This window comes from Piliocolobus tephrosceles, unplaced genomic scaffold (assembly GCF_002776525.5).
Source record: "Piliocolobus tephrosceles isolate RC106 unplaced genomic scaffold, ASM277652v3 unscaffolded_110, whole genome shotgun sequence".
Taxonomy (NCBI): domain Eukaryota; kingdom Metazoa; phylum Chordata; class Mammalia; order Primates; family Cercopithecidae; genus Piliocolobus; species Piliocolobus tephrosceles.
Genome location: NW_022292088.1, coordinates 27831 through 42978, shown reverse-complemented (window position 1 = coordinate 42978; position 15148 = coordinate 27831). Strand labels below are relative to the sequence as shown.

Below are 15148 nucleotides of genomic sequence, written 5' to 3'. Positions count from 1 at the left end.
GATGGTCTCGATCTCCTGACCTCGTGATCCGCCCGTCTCAGCCTCCCAAAGTGCTGGGATTACAGGCTTGAGCCACCGCGCCCGGCGGAAGATACATATTAATATTAGTATTATAAGACTTTGTGACCAAGGAGCAGAGAGATGATTTTCTTGCAAAGCTGAGGAAAATATCCTGGACCACCATCACCCCGGATAAGCCAGGGTCTAAGCAGCACTAGTAATTGAAAAGAAAGAATGTGATTACAATAGGAAGCTTCCTATGGGCCTGAAAGAAAGAAATCAATCTTATCAAGTCTGAGAGATGATATACTGAGAGCTTTCCTTTGCCTGTGCCTTCTTTTTTTTGGTTTTTTAATTAAAAAAATTTTTTTTGTAGAGACAGGATCTTGCCCTGTTGCCCAGGCTGGTTTTGAACTCCTGGCCTCAAATGATTCTCCCACTTAGGCCTCCCAAAGTGTTTGGATTACAAGTGTGATTCACCACACCCAGCTGCCTATGTCTTATGACTGCATAAACCACAAGAAAATGGTGGGGGGGGCGGGGGGCGTGGTTCAAGCACAACAGCACCAGGAGAGACTAGCAGACCGTGTGAATAGGAAAGACATTTGGAGGAGCAGTTTACTGATGGAAGATTATGCGTCATTCTATCCATGTCATCTACTGCATGTGAGTATAAAGGATAATAGAGTACTATGGATACCAACTTACACTCAAAGAGAAAATAATGTATATCCTACCTAAAGAAACTGTGCATATTACCAATGTCAATTTCACCTTAAAATAATCAGGAAGTAAAGGATGAATCAAAAGAAGAGACTGCAGTTCATCTTCTCAGCTTTCTCCAAAATCTGAACTGCAAACCTTTTGCTGAACCTAGGTCAGCTTATTATGGATTCTTCTGATAGATCCCTAAAATGGAAAAACCAATTCCTCTAAGATACAGACCTGGCACTGAGCCAGGTGAACAGAGTCATCAGGACAGAGCAGAATCTAAATCAGATAGTCAAAGACTCTGAGACAGGGATAAATTGTGGTGTCAAAATGAATGTAAGTGATACAGAAGGAGCTAGATAGGAAAAAAAAAAAAGGGAGGGGGGATATAATCGGGCGAAAGACAGAAACAGTTTTTCCAGGAAAAAGACCAAAACAAAAAAGCTCAGATGGTTAGCTGGACATAATGTGAGATTAATAACACTTACTTCCTTTACGCTAAAGAGCTAGAACCAGAACTAAGACAAACTTCAAGAATAACAGAATACAGGCCCATGCTGATAAAGATCCTCATCAGAACAAGAGGAAGACAGACAAAGCTCTTTGCTGACCCACTTTCTGGAACGACAGTACAGAAAAAGTGCCAGGTATTTGCTCCTATCTGAGCTATAATTTTTACCCAAGGTGACCAAGAGCTGGAGAGGGCCAGACCTTAAATATCAATTGTATTGTTACCATATTACTGTCTGTTGAGCATCTATAAGGTAGATACTACTCACATTTTAGAGGTGAAAAAAAATTGAGGCTTAGAGAAGTTAAGGCCAGAGAAGTGCAGAGAAGTTACCCAGCAAGTCACACAGCTTCCAAGTATCAGACTGGGATTTTAGCCCAGAGTTCAAGCTGTTTCTACTAGATTTCATTTTAAAGAAATCTACAAATTTTTCAAATTCTCTTGTCAAATTCCTCCAGAGCCCTCCTCCTTAATCTTATCTCTTTAAACCCTTATCTCTCAGGCACCCCTCAGTGGCAACTCTTTAATCTGAGACGTAGCAACCAGGTTAAAGAAGCTCTATTGAGAGACCAGCTTGAAAGAGAGATTAAGTAAAACATCAATCAGAGCAGGAGGACTCTGCTTCAAGTCCCAAGAGTACCCCCAAGGGGATCTAGAGGATCTGTGGATATAGTCCTATGAGCACTGCCACCCCTTCATTTTTTTCCCAAGGACCTCTCATTACCTCCATGGAACCAGCTTTTCGGTTACGAATGAGGGGTGATCTCCTTGGGAGGCCAGGGCCCTCAGGAGGCTGGGGTGAAGTCTGCAATGCCCGGTCTGGCTCATCTGATGCCTTTCCTGGACACAGGTTCTCCATACTGCCTTGGTTGGTTTTCATCTCCTCATTCTATACAATAAAAGGCAGATAAGAGAGGTGTTAATGGCCTCCAAGCTCCTAATCCCAGACTACCCAACCCTTTTACTTCTCCCTATACCGTTTCCCACCACTTGGTTCCTTCAGTCCCAAATCCCAGCACTCTGACCCACCTCAGAAGAGGCTGGACGGAATCCACAGCCAGTTGGGGCACTGCCTTCTTCCTCACCACCTTTCACTCCAGGGCTGAAGTGTAGCTCTACATGGAACCGTTCCTCTGATAAGGGATCCTATGGGGCATCACCACAAGATGGGGAAGTTGGGAGAAGCTGGATACTGTGGTGGAAGTAGAGAGGAACTCAAGAGGATTCATCCTCCCAGGAATTCAGTGTCTTGTCCCACTCCGGGGCTGACCTGTTACAGCTTCCTTTCAACTATATATTGTCTCTTACAGGATCCTCATTCCCTCATGTCTACCATTTGTGATTTCGTCATTGCACGTGACTTTTGAATTTCCAGCTTTACAACCGTTCCCATCACCTTCCACAATAACTCAGTTTGGCTAGGGTGCGTACAACACATTTAAAGGTATCTTCTGGGCCGGGAGCAGTGGCTCACACCTGTAATTCTAGCACTTTGGGAGACTGGAGCAGGCAGATTACTTGAGTCCAGGAGTTCGAGACCAGCCTGGGCAACATGTTGAGACCCTATCTCCACAAAAAATACAAAAAATTAGCCAGGCATGGTGGCACATGTCTGTCATCCCAGCTACTCGGGAGGTTGATGTGAGAGGATCACTTGAGCCCAGGAGGAGGAGGTTGCAAGGCTGCAGTGAGCTCAGATTGCAGCCCCGCACTCCAGCCTGGGTGACAGAGTGAGACCTTGTCTCGAAAAAAAAAAAAAAAGTATCATTGTGGAGCCATATGCAGAAGGTATATGTATTACCACGTTTAAGAAAATAAGACTTATGGTCGGGCGCGGTGGCTCAAGCCTGTAATCCCAGCACTTTGGGAGGCCGAGACGGGTGGATCACGAGGTCAGGAGATCGAGATCATCCTGGCTAACACCGTGAAACCCCGTCTCTACTAAAAAATACAAAAAACCAGCCGGGCGAGGTGGCGGGCGCCTATAGTCCCAGCTACTCGGGAGGCTGAGGCAGGAGAATGGCGTAAACCCAGGAGGCGGAGCTTGCAGTGAGCTGAGATCTGGCCACTGCACTCCAGCCTGGGCCACAGAGCGAGACTCTGTCTCAAAAAAAAAAAAAAAAAAGAAAAGAAAATAAGACTTATAACATTGTCCCAAATTCCATAATCTTCCTAATGCCAGAGCTGTGTTCTAGGTGATCTCTCTGGCTCAGCAATATCACAGAACATATTTTCTGTTCCAGTAAGAACCTCCTGGATGCTCTGTGTCATGCTGTGCCTAAGTGCCATACCTAGCTGGATTCTCCAAATTATAAGGATAAGTGAGTTTTTTTAAAAATAGAAGTCAAAAGAAGGGGCCTTCCTCTCATACCCCACCTGCTAGCTCCTCACCTGTGTGTTGTCCTCATAAAGCATGATGACAATCTGGGTCATGTAGTTAAGCTCTGAGATGGCACTAAGATAATCCAAAGCTCGCTGCCATTGTGCATCCTGGGTCTCCTACCAAATGCAAAAAGAGGTAAGCCATTGCTTAAGGAAAAGGGAGTCAGGGAATGAGCAGGGAGCTAATGAGAAGGGAGAAAGCTTTCATTTAAAAAGCATGAGGAGAAGAGTGAAAGAATGCTGGGAAAAAATCTGTTCACAGGCTAAAGAAGAAGGAGGATCCTTACATCCAGAAGACCTCCATAACGGAAGACACTGAGTAGGGAGTGGACGTGGCTCTCACTGGTGAAATAGAGACGCGTTCGAACGTGGCGACCTGGGGAGAGCACGCCTCGGGAGTACCTGAGATAACAGCTAAATCACTCACACAGTCAGTTAATCCTCCTCCCACCCTTCTGCAAACTCTCTTCTCCCACCTCAAAGACTTCTCTCCTTTCCATCCCAAAATCTTGTCTATTCTTGCTTCCCCAGGCTGTCCCAGCCTTGATTCCCCCAAGACTCCCTGACATGCCCCTCCCTCCATCCAACACCCCTCCCAGCCCTCCCTCACAGGGGATGCAGCTTGTTGACAGACTCATCCTCATGGGTTCTCTGCAGGTCAAGCAGTATCTTCCGCAACAGTGGAAGACAGAAGCCCACAGCAATTTCCAGTTTCTCCTCCCGGCTGATCCCGTACTCCTAGGGGCCATAGGCCAGGAATAAATACCTCAATAAATCTTGTTTTCTCATGCCTCATATTCCCAGGACCAAGATCATGCCTGTCTTCACCTCACGTCTAGGGCTTCTTTCATGTCCACTACATTCCCCCTCTTCCAGGTGTCTCCTGAATTAGCCTCCTGTACTTACCAAGAGCCAGACTGGACCCTGAGAAATGTAGAAACTCAACTTATTCCTTCTCTAAGTGGCTTTCCTCTAGTCCCAAATCACCCTTCCTTTCCACCTTTTCTCTCTTCCCTTCCCAACACCCTCATCCCCAGGCTAGGTCCCTTATACAAGACACACCTGGGGAATGACCACATCAGCCAATGCCTTAGAGAGACGGAGCAACTCTGCTGTGCCTTCAAGTCCCAGACTCCCATTGTGCTGCACATCATACTTGACACAGTCATAGATGTCAGGGATCTTACTGATATCATAGCGCCCACTCTTCTGTCGAAAGTCACGCTCCAGCTTGCTCCAACGCTGTAGCATTAGCTCTAGTGTCTCACTGTGGTAGAGCTGCAGGTCTGGAAGAAAGGCAGAAATCAGATAAGAATCAAAGATTTTACCTCCAACCAAAGACCCTGACGACTCTGAAGTAGAACCAGAGGGAGGAGGAGGCCTGGTCTCTGACATTTAGGAGATGACACAAGAATGCCTGAGAAACCCATCCATACCCGAGACCTTGAAGGGAAGATAGTATTCATACCCACCTACAGACCTGGGGTCCTGCATTCGTTCCCGGATCTGGTGGGTGAGGTTTTCGATCAGGGCAAATACCTGATCACAGACCTTCACAGGATTCTGGATGATAGCCATGGAGTTGAGCAGGGAAATACTTCTGGTGGGAGCCAGCTATAAAGAATTGAGAGAAGAAAAGAAAGATAAGCTCAGCACTAATTGCCCAGATTCCTGTGAGCTTATTACACAGAGACTACCCACAATACAGATCTGTATGCTGGTTCACTCCAGTGAGCATTCTTAGGTTACTGGGCATAGTAGCAGCTCTAGGCCTTCAGGTAAGGGCACTGCTCTAGCATATAGTCATCTAAGAGGGATGGATTTTAAGAATCTTAGAGTCCAGAGAAAATAAAACAGACCTAAGTTCTTTTCTTGAGGGCTCTAGAATACACATGGAAAATACTGGAGAATAAGGATTAAACCAAAATCCCTCAAAATCTCCACAGAATGTTTTCATGAGTAGAGATCAGAGATAACATCATCATCTTCCCCTAAACAAGATGCTAGCCTGAGCCTAGAGTAGAAATGCTGCCTCAGAACTGGGTTCCGACTCAGGCTTTTAGGACAGTAACAGTCAATGAGAAATGGGGAGGGAGAATCAAGATTGTGGCTGAAAATGCACAATTCTATTTAGGTCTTCACAAGTTTCATTCTTGCTTGCAAAAGAAGGCAAGGCAGAAAAGGAAAGCTGCCTTAGCTTTTTTGAGTTTGACAGTGAGCAACAGATTGGGAAATAAAGGAGCAACGTCCTGTTCCTTATCAAGTCCTACTCAGAGAACACAGAAAATGCCATGGAATCATAGCAATGTGCTTACTTAGCTCATTTAAGAACCAATCAGAAATGTTACACAACAATGTAAATACATGTAATGCTACTGAACTGTACACTTAAAAATAGTTAAAGTAGCACCACAATTTTAAATTTTTAAACTTTTTTTAAAAGAACCTATGAGAAACGAGGAGTGGGAAGAGTAGAAAACCACTGCCTGGTAAATTGTGGCCTAGATATGCAGGAAAAAGAATGACCATATTGGGTGATGGCATATACTAGAATTAATACTGTAAAGCAATGTAACAGCCCGGGTTTTGGAGTTAGACTCCTTGGGTTTGTATTAGGTGGATGACATGAGGAAAATTGCTTAGATTCTTCTGAGCCTAGGTTTCCTCATCTGTAAAATGGGAAGAAAGTCCTTGTGATCTGTAGTCCTCGTAGTGCTTTAAAGATCACCATCAATTCTTTGTTTTCCTTCCCTTCCCTTAAATCTGGCTGGCCTGGTGACTGCTCAACCAATAAAAAATAACAAAGTTATGTTGTGCTAATTCTGGGCCTACACTTTAAGAAAGTTTCTAAGCTTCTGCTTTCGAATATCCCTACAGCTACCATTTAATACATCCAACTATCATGCTACGGAAACCATATGAAGAACCATGTGGAGAAAAGAGGCACTGAGATTACAGGGAGAGCATGCAGAGGGAGAGAGCCAGCCATCCCACAATCCCAGCTGAAATTCCAGATGGTTCCAGCTCCAGTCAATATCTGACTGCAATTTCAGGAGAGACTCCAAGCAAGATCAGATGAGCCTGGAACTGTGAGAGATAATAAAATGGTTGTTGTTTTAGATTACTATGTTTTGGGGTAGTTTATTATGCAACAATGGATAACTGAAACATTCTTTAGTTCAGGGTCCTTGGGATCTGAGCTGTGCTTTGGAATGAGAATGTGTGGGAATTTAGAAGTGAATACAGTATATATGTCATATGTATAAAATACCTCCAACAGGGCCTATGGCACAACCAAACACATTAATATTTCTGCCACAAAATGCATGACTATTTACACTAAGTGGCAAAACTAAGGATTATAAAAATCTTATGACAGTTCATGTCAGGTTTAGCTGCCAAATGAATCTTAATGTCAAGAAAAAAATCTTTTTAACTTTCAAAATTACGCATAACTGACTGTGGACCTGTACGTATCTCAAAGCGTTGCTGTAAGGATTAAATAATATGTGTAAAACAACTAAAACAGTGCCTGGCATGCAGTAAATACCGTTATTATTGATCCCTACTATTGAGAATTCTAGGAATTGGGGATCCAGGTTATTTTAGAGCCTGACCTGGTCGTAGTCCTCAGGGCCAAAGGGCGCATCCTGCTGTAAAATATGGTGCAGCCGAGCCTTCACCCGGTGCTGGCAGCTGCTCAAGGAATCCCCATCGCTGTCCAGTAGCCCATTCATGTTGGCACTCTTCACCATTTGCACCAAAATGGGTGTCAGCTCCCCTTCTAGAGCCAGAAGGCCCTAAAGAGAAAGCACAAGGTCTATTTGTTTCCCTTGCGGGTCAGTATCCCTAGGCCTAGATGGTCCCAGGGATCGAATGGGACCTGGTTGAAGAGATGGGGCCTACCCTCACTGATTATTCTCAGCTCATTCTCAGTAGTACAAAATGGGTCCGATACATGCAGAAACTTCTGAGTTGGCCTACAAGCACCCTGAAATGCTCCAACTGGTTCTCTAAACTCTCTGCTTCTCTACCTAATGGAAACTGGGACTATAGAACTGTAGTATGCACCTTGGCGAAGGCAGCAGCAGTCATCTGAACACGACCCTCATCAGAGGCATAGATCTTGAGATCGTGGCGGAAAGTGCTATGGAGACGAAGCAGCCCACAACCAGGGAAGCCAGCATAGTCACCTGGGGACAAAGCGGGGGACCAGGAATGGACTGCTATAAATACTCGTGAAGAAAAAATATTCATTTCCCCACTGTCTCTGTCACTTCATTTTCCCCAACTTACTCTCCAATCATTTTTATCCCAGCCCTGTTGTGTTTACTCCCCAAAACACTCACCCTGTCCTCCAGGGTACATGCAGCGAAAAGCTCGCCCCAGCTCCTCAGCCTGAACACGGCCAGCAGGAGTGAGTTCTCCACCCCACTTCAGTACTAGCAACAGAGATGGGGCCAGAGCCTCCCTCTGTGGATCTGAGGGAACAAGGGGCAGTGAATGGTCTAGATCTAAGAAAAGTAGTGGGAACATCTAAATGTTAGGTCTTCTGAGGAGGCCAGAGAGGTAATTTGGGGTATAGGTCATCTATAGGTGGGGAGAGAAGATAGACAAAAAATAAAAATAAAAAGAACACAAGATCTGAGAGGTAATGGTAAGGGGGACTACATCTTACCTTGCCCCTCATTAGAAGCCTTTACTCCATGAGGGTAGTAAGTCAATTGTACCTTCCGGTTTATACCTGAGAAGTGACCATACCTGCAGGATAAAGTCACAGTTTATTTTCTGCTCCAGCACCCCAACTCTCACTGTTATTGGCTCCCTTTTGCTATCCCCTTTCTCACATCTCCAATACAGACTTCAGCTGCTCTAGTTTTCCAGTCTTCTCCTCGATCTCACCACCTGGTTCTTTCTCCAGTTCAGCCAACAACAGCCTTGTGATATCCAGCACCTCCTGGAGGAAATGATAAGGTATCCATGCAGAAGGCCAAGTCCTAGACAGTTACCTTTTGATCCTAGTCTCTTATCAACACTCCCAATGCCATATCCTCTCTCTCTCTCATAGCACTGCTCCTCCTGGCCAGATTCACTACCTTACCTGGAGCTGCTCAGGTCGCTTGAGTTTTAATTTCCCTGTCTTGTAGCCACCATGTTTTTCAAACAGACCAAAAAACCTGAAGAAGTAATGAGAAGCTTCAGTGTGGGATGAGACAGTCAAAGCCTCCAGAAGTTGCCCCCCATGCAGTCTTCCTCACGAAAACCTATTTGTGTAAATTAGGACACTCTTCCTACCTTGGGTGTTTCACTTCCATCTTCATCTTCTGCTTGGGAGTACGATCCCCATGACGAATAATTGCAATGACACAACGAAGTTCCATCCTAAGATCATAAATGTTATCAGAGCCTCTCCCACACCCCCATCCCACCTCCTGTCATCACATTACTTGACATGTCAAAAAATAGAGGGGCTGAGCAGGGCTCATGCCTGTGATCTCAGCACTTTGGGAGGCTGAGGTGGGAGGATCACTTAGGCCCAGGAGAAACACAGGGTGAGCATGAGCAACATAGGGTCAACCTGTCTATAAAAAAGTTAAAAGAAAAAAAATTATCCAGGCATGGTGGCACATCCCTGTGGTCCCAGCTATTTGGGAGGCTGAGGTGGGAGGATCACTTGAGCCCAGGAGGTAGAGGCTGCAGTGAACCATGAGTGCACCACTGCACCCCAGCCTGGGAGACAGAGCCAGACCCTGTCACAAAAAAAAAAAAAAGAAAATGAAAAGGAAACTGTGATTAGGAATATAAATGGAGGCTGGGCACAGTGACTCATGCCTGTAATCACAGCACTTTGGAATGGGGAAGCAGATGGATCACTTGAGCTCAGGAGTTCAGGATCCACCTGGTCACATGGTGAAACCCTGTCTCTACTAAAAACACAAAAATTAGCCAGATGTGCTGACCTGAACCCAGGAGGTGGAGGTTGCTGTGGGCCGAGATCATGCCACTGCACTCCAGCCTGGGCAACACAGCGAGACTCTGTCTCAAAAACAAAAAAGGCTGGGAATATAAGTGGCGTTAAGAAGACTGTGTATAAGAGGCCCAGGCTCCGTTAGTCAGATAGTGTGGGGTCAGGAGGTAACCAGTAGTCTGGCTGAAGGAATCCCATGGGTCTTAAGTCGGTTACTCCAGATCTTTTACTTTTGCTTACATAGTGCCAGATGTGGTAGGAACAATGGGAATGTCCTCAGCCTCTGTGGGGATGGACCATGGAATCTGGAACTGTGGGGCAAGCTCCCGCATTATGGTATTCCTAGAAAGAGAAACAAAGCAGCCATCAACCAGAACTACTCATATGAATGAAGCTCACAAAAACAAGCAGGCTGCAGGCAGAAGAATATGTTGATATAAAGTCTAAAAACATACAAACAAATACCCATACATATACAGTAAAAATATAAATATATGTGAATGACAAACACCAAATTATGGATTGTGGTTCCCTCTGGGGATGGGGAGGGGATGTTACCAGGGAGGAGTATATAGGGGCTTCAATTACAAATATACATATAAAAATATATATACACATACACATACATGTATACACACACACATATGTATGTGTATCTACACAGATGTATCTATACATGTATGTGTATATATATATACGTACATATATACACATATATGTACCTATATATGTGTGTGTATGTGTATATATCTATCTATCTATCTATATATTTTTTGAGACAGAGTTTCACTGTTGTTGCCCAGGCTGGAGTGTAATGGCACGATCTCAGCTCACTGCAATCTCCACCTCCTGGGATCAAGCAATTCTACTGCCTCAGCCTCCCGAGCAACTGAGATTACAGGGGCCCACCTGACCATGGCTAATTCTTTGTTTTTGTTTTGTTTTGTTTTGAGATGGAGTCTCACTCCTGTCACCCAGGCTGGAGTGCAGTGGCATGATCTCACCTCGCTGCAATCTCTGCCTCCCGGGTTCAAGTGATTCTCCTGTCTCAGCCTCCCAAGTAGCTGGGATTACAGGTACCCGCCATTATGCCGGCCAATTTTTTTGTGTGTGTATTTTTAGTAGAGATGGGGTTTCACCATGTTGGCCAGGCTGGTCTCACCAGTCCTGACCTCAAGTGATCCATGCACCTCGGCCTCCCAAAGTGCTGGGATTACAGGCGGAAGCCACCGAGCCTGCCCAATTTTTGTATTTTCAGTAGAAATGAGGTTTCACCATGTTGGTCAGGCTGGTCTCAAACTCCTGACCCCAGGTGATCCACCTGCCTCGGCCTCCCAAAGTGCCGGGATTATAGGCATGAGCCACCATGCCCAGCCTATATTCCTAACATTTTATTTCATAAGCTAGGTGGTGAATACATAGATGCTCACTATAGTCATCATTCCTTATATATTTTTGAATGGTTTATACATTATGTGACAAATTTCTTGGAAAGTCAAGTTGCAGAGCAGTATTATAGTATGATCACATTTAGTAAAATAAATACAGCTTGGATATGGCAGAAAAAGATAAATTGTTATGTCTAAAACTTGTAACAACAATGGTCTCTGGAGGGGCAGTGTTAGAAAGGCAAGGAGCCTGAGGAGCCCCTTCTTTCTTATTTTTATTTAATTAATTAATTAATTAATTAATTAATTTGTTTATTGAGACAGAGTTTCGCTCTTGTCGCCCAGGCTGGAGTACTATGGCACGATCTCAGCTCACTGCAACCTTCACCTCCTGTGTTCAAGCGATTCTCCTGCCACAGCCTCCCTGGTAGCTGGGATTACAGGCATGCACCACCATGCCTGGCTAATTTTGTATCTTTAGTAGAAACAGGGTTTCACCATGTTGGCCAGGCTGGTCTCTAACTCCTGACCTCAGGTGACCCACCTGTCTCAGCCTCTCAAAGTGCTGAGTTTACAGGCATGAGCCACCGCGCCTGGCCTGCTTTTTCACTTTTAAATCATCTTTATGATATTTAAAATAAAGCAAAAACTTTCAAATATTCTTCTGTAAGCCCATTCTCCCCAGCACAGACCACTATGTCTCTTACCCCAGAATCTTGGCACAGTCATCATAGTATTTCATCGAGTTCTTGACAAAACTAAAACCATTGACATCACACACAAAGGAATGACCATTGGCACGAAGAAGGTCAAACCCACAAACTGTTTGCTGCAAGGAAAAGAAGAAAGATGAGAACAAGACAGTTACTCTTCCTGGACCCCTGTTCCTTCCTTTCTCCCTCATTTCGCAACCTCCCTGGGCCCTCCTCTACCTTGAAAGCTACGCAGACTTTCCTGGCCACCAGCTTTTCCATGGCAGTCAGCATGACTGGATATCGAATCTCTTTCCCCTCACTGTCTCGTTCAACCTTCCCATCCAAAGCTGGAGACTTTCTAGCTTCAGCATGGGCATAATCTGGCCCCACTGTATACACCTGCAGGTACATAGCATCACTGAGTATGCCCACAGCTCACCCTGTATATAAGAAGACAATATGAGCACTAGGTCTGTACACTAGTTTCAGAGTAAAACAACAACAACAAAAACAAAACCAACAAATCCTGAGCATTAAGGGGACTGACCAACATTTTTCCTACTGAGCCCTACTCAAGTATCATACGAATTTCTCCTCAGGACTCCACTACTGTCAGACAGTCCTTATTAAAAAATAATTTACCAACATTATACCATTTTTCTAAGTCAGCCTTGCCCTTGCTCTGATAGTGAAAATGTGAATGTCTGAATCCTCCACTCATTATCTTCACCTGAATATGAAAGCCAATCACATTCACATCATGTTATTTTCTACGACCTCCTCCCCACATACTTCCACCTGCTTTCCAAGTACCCCATCCCCACTCAGACATCTGTAACCTCTTCAATCCCTGTATCCACCATAACCTTGACATCTGTGCCATCTGTTGGCATAAATTCCTCATAGATGTATGACCCCGTCTTTCGGACGCTGCTCTCAGGAGAGTAAACGCTGCTTCGGCTGCCAATCTTCAAGAAAAAAAAAAAGAAGAAAAAACAATGTTGTCTCAACTCTCTATTCTGTCCCCAAATTCTCCATCTTCCTTCCCCACAACCTCATCCTTGCCCTTTTACCTCTCTGACTCTCCAGATGCTCAAATGTCTCCCCTACCTTACGAAAGAGACGCTGGCTTCCTCCTCCAGCTGAGCTGGGGTAGTAGATGTAAACATTGTGGTCTTCTGCACTCACTGGCTTCTCCACAAAGGGCTTGGGAAAGACAGCTCCATTGACCTCTACTTGGTCTTCACCTTCTATCAGGTTGCATTCTGAAAGGTGGGTGTGTGGTCACTCCTATGGCCTATGGTTGTGGAATGTTACTAATTCTCATTTCCCCAGGTTTTCATCACTATAACCCTCAAATTTTTATGACTATATCTTTGTAATAGATGAGGTAAAATCTCTATATAACAGGTCCAAGGCTCTGTCCGAAGACTTATGGCTCTAACCCCACCCATAATCCAATAACCAAAACCCCACATAGATAGGTGGTATATAGGAGACGTCTAGAAGATGCAAACGTGGCTAAGTCATAGAAAGCAAGGAAAGGCAGGACTAACCCTCCCTCAGGCCAGGTACTCACCGTCAGGCCGGGCAGGATCACGGTTGAGCACAGCATATCGAGGCAGATCAATACCCTCTTCCTGCAGGATCCGGTACACCTCCCTCCTGTCACCCCCAAATAAAATAGCTGGGAGAGGTGGGAGTAACTAAGGGGAGAGGCTAGGGATTTCATTTGCACACGATTAAAAGACACCAGGGCACAAAATTATGTTACAAAAATTAGGCATGTTTGTTTGACTCTGCCCCTCTCAGAGTGGGTTCCCTGAACATGCATGATCCCAAAGCCGCCCATCTCACTGGTCAACAGGAAGTTATACCTATCTTGGATGTAATACTGCATGGTCAGATCATTGATAAGAAAGGGGTTTCGAAGCTTGGAGTAAGCAACAGCTTTGTCCAGAGGGAAGCCTGGAATGGAGACACAAAATAAAGAGACCAAAGAAAGGGAGAGAAAGAGAATGAGAAAAGAGCAAGAGAGATAGAAAGACATATTAAAGCGACTAGCTGTCACTGAGCTCCTCTACCCATTCAATCCATCACTTATTCTTCTGCCCAGCTCCCCAAGTCTAGGATATTTATCAAGAGAAAGTAAAATAGAAATTATTTTTACAGTCCTTCCAGAGACCCAATTCTGTCCAGAGATCCTAAGAGACTTAGAGTTGTCCTGAGGTTAGACTATAGGCTTTATATCCCCAGCAACTTCTCCAAGATGTAGGGAAAGCAAACTCCTTGGCACCATTCTCTAGTGTGTCACAAGTAGCTGACGGCTCTTTACTAAGGAAATAAGACAATAAGAACCTCATGTCCCAAACCAGTATTCCCACCACCATTCCTTCCCATTTTCCTTCCCAAACCCCAACCTTTGGAGTGGAAAGAGATGAGACAGTGGCAGGATGGCCAGTTTTCCACAGGTTCATTAAGGATTACATCTTCTCCCAGAATGATAACAGTCAGGTAGTCAAATCTGCAGAGTCGCTCTAGGATTTGAGTCATTGGCTTGGACTTGGATTTCTTGGTCATGGCACAGATGCCAACAATGATCTGAGGTTCAGGAGGCTACAGAGAGGAAATGCTATCAGAAACTCAAGAACCTCCCACCAATATCACCCCCTTCTGGGAACACTGTCTTGTCTTCTTAGGGCACAGAGTTTCTTGCCAGGACTCTGGACCTATGGGATAAAGGGTGCCTCCTAACTTTGATGTAGGTTGGGGCACAGCTAGGGATTCCAACTGCCTATAGAATAGGAGCCTTTCCACAGTAGGAAATACGTGCTCAAGCAGGAGAGCTACAGAACCAACAACCATGAGACAACAGGAAGATCCTAAGGGCAGGGGTTTCTTTTTTTCTTTTTTTTGAGATGGAGTCTCACTCTGTCGCCCAGGCTGTAGTGCAGTGGCATGATTTCTGCTCACTGCAACCTCCAACTCTTGGGCTCAAGTGATTCTCCTGCCTCAGCCTCCCGAGTAGCTGGGATTACAGGCACCCACCACCATGCCCAGCTAATTTTTGTATTTTTAGTAGAGACAGGGTTTCACCATGTTGGACAGACTGGTTTTGAACTCCTGACCTCAAATGATCCGGCTGCCTTGGCCTCCCAAAGTGTTGGGATTACCCACACCCGGCCAGGGCAGGGGTTTCTAAGAGAGGCAACCTAACTAATCTCTACTGCCTCCCCTAAACCAGGATAGGGCCTGTTTATGACAGGGAGTCTATGCATTTGAAAAGAACAGAGAGGTATCTCCAACCAATAGAATCTTAACTCTCGAGGACAGAGGCTCCAACACCAAGTTACATCATTTTCCCCATTCTTACCACTTCATCCTCCTCATCCTCAAGGAGCTCGCTGTCACTTTCTTCTGGCTTCATGCCTATTCCACGGGTGCCCAGCCCCTCATCTCCAGCTCCAAGGAAGAAGTGCGCAGTGGTACTCTC

The 15148-nt window shown here is 45.1% G+C and overlaps 1 protein-coding gene across 6 annotated transcripts in view; it reads right to left on the bottom strand.

Moving 5' to 3' along the window:
* LOC111529170 (inositol hexakisphosphate and diphosphoinositol-pentakisphosphate kinase 1) overlaps positions 1 to 15148 on the bottom strand; it is a 46170-nt gene extending 31022 nt beyond the window's left edge. For 4 of the 6 annotated variants that reach the window (XR_003306840.1, XM_026447907.1, XM_023196032.2 and 1 more), the window contains exons 1-23: positions 15029 to 15148; positions 14076 to 14271; positions 13533 to 13623; positions 13235 to 13320; positions 12766 to 12920; positions 12522 to 12623; positions 11893 to 12054; positions 11668 to 11789; positions 9813 to 9914; positions 8900 to 8986; positions 8706 to 8781; positions 8452 to 8561; positions 8283 to 8365; positions 7954 to 8085; positions 7676 to 7797; positions 7222 to 7404; positions 5077 to 5218; positions 4667 to 4890; positions 4215 to 4342; positions 3892 to 4006; positions 3614 to 3721; positions 2252 to 2368; positions 1947 to 2111 (exon numbers count right to left, since the gene is read on the bottom strand). Coding sequence is in view for 5 of the 6 variants with exons in the window: in XM_026447907.1 (XP_026303692.1) it covers positions 1947 to 2111; positions 2252 to 2368; positions 3614 to 3721; positions 3892 to 4006; positions 4215 to 4342; positions 4667 to 4890; positions 5077 to 5218; positions 7222 to 7404; positions 7676 to 7797; positions 7954 to 8085; positions 8283 to 8365; positions 8452 to 8561; positions 8706 to 8781; positions 8900 to 8986; positions 9813 to 9914; positions 11668 to 11789; positions 11893 to 12054; positions 12522 to 12623; positions 12766 to 12920; positions 13235 to 13320; positions 13533 to 13623; positions 14076 to 14271; positions 15029 to 15082 (2862 nt within the window). In the remaining variant the exon portion in view is untranslated. Of the gene's footprint in view, positions 1 to 1946; positions 2112 to 2251; positions 2369 to 3613; positions 3722 to 3891; positions 4007 to 4214; positions 4343 to 4666; positions 4891 to 5076; positions 5219 to 7221; positions 7405 to 7675; positions 7798 to 7953; positions 8086 to 8282; positions 8366 to 8451; positions 8562 to 8705; positions 8782 to 8899; positions 8987 to 9812; positions 9915 to 11667; positions 11790 to 11892; positions 12096 to 12521; positions 12624 to 12765; positions 12921 to 13234; positions 13321 to 13532; positions 13624 to 14075; positions 14272 to 15028 lie in introns of those variants that run through there. The other 2 variants (XM_026447908.1, XM_026447910.1) reach the window with 1 other exon arrangement.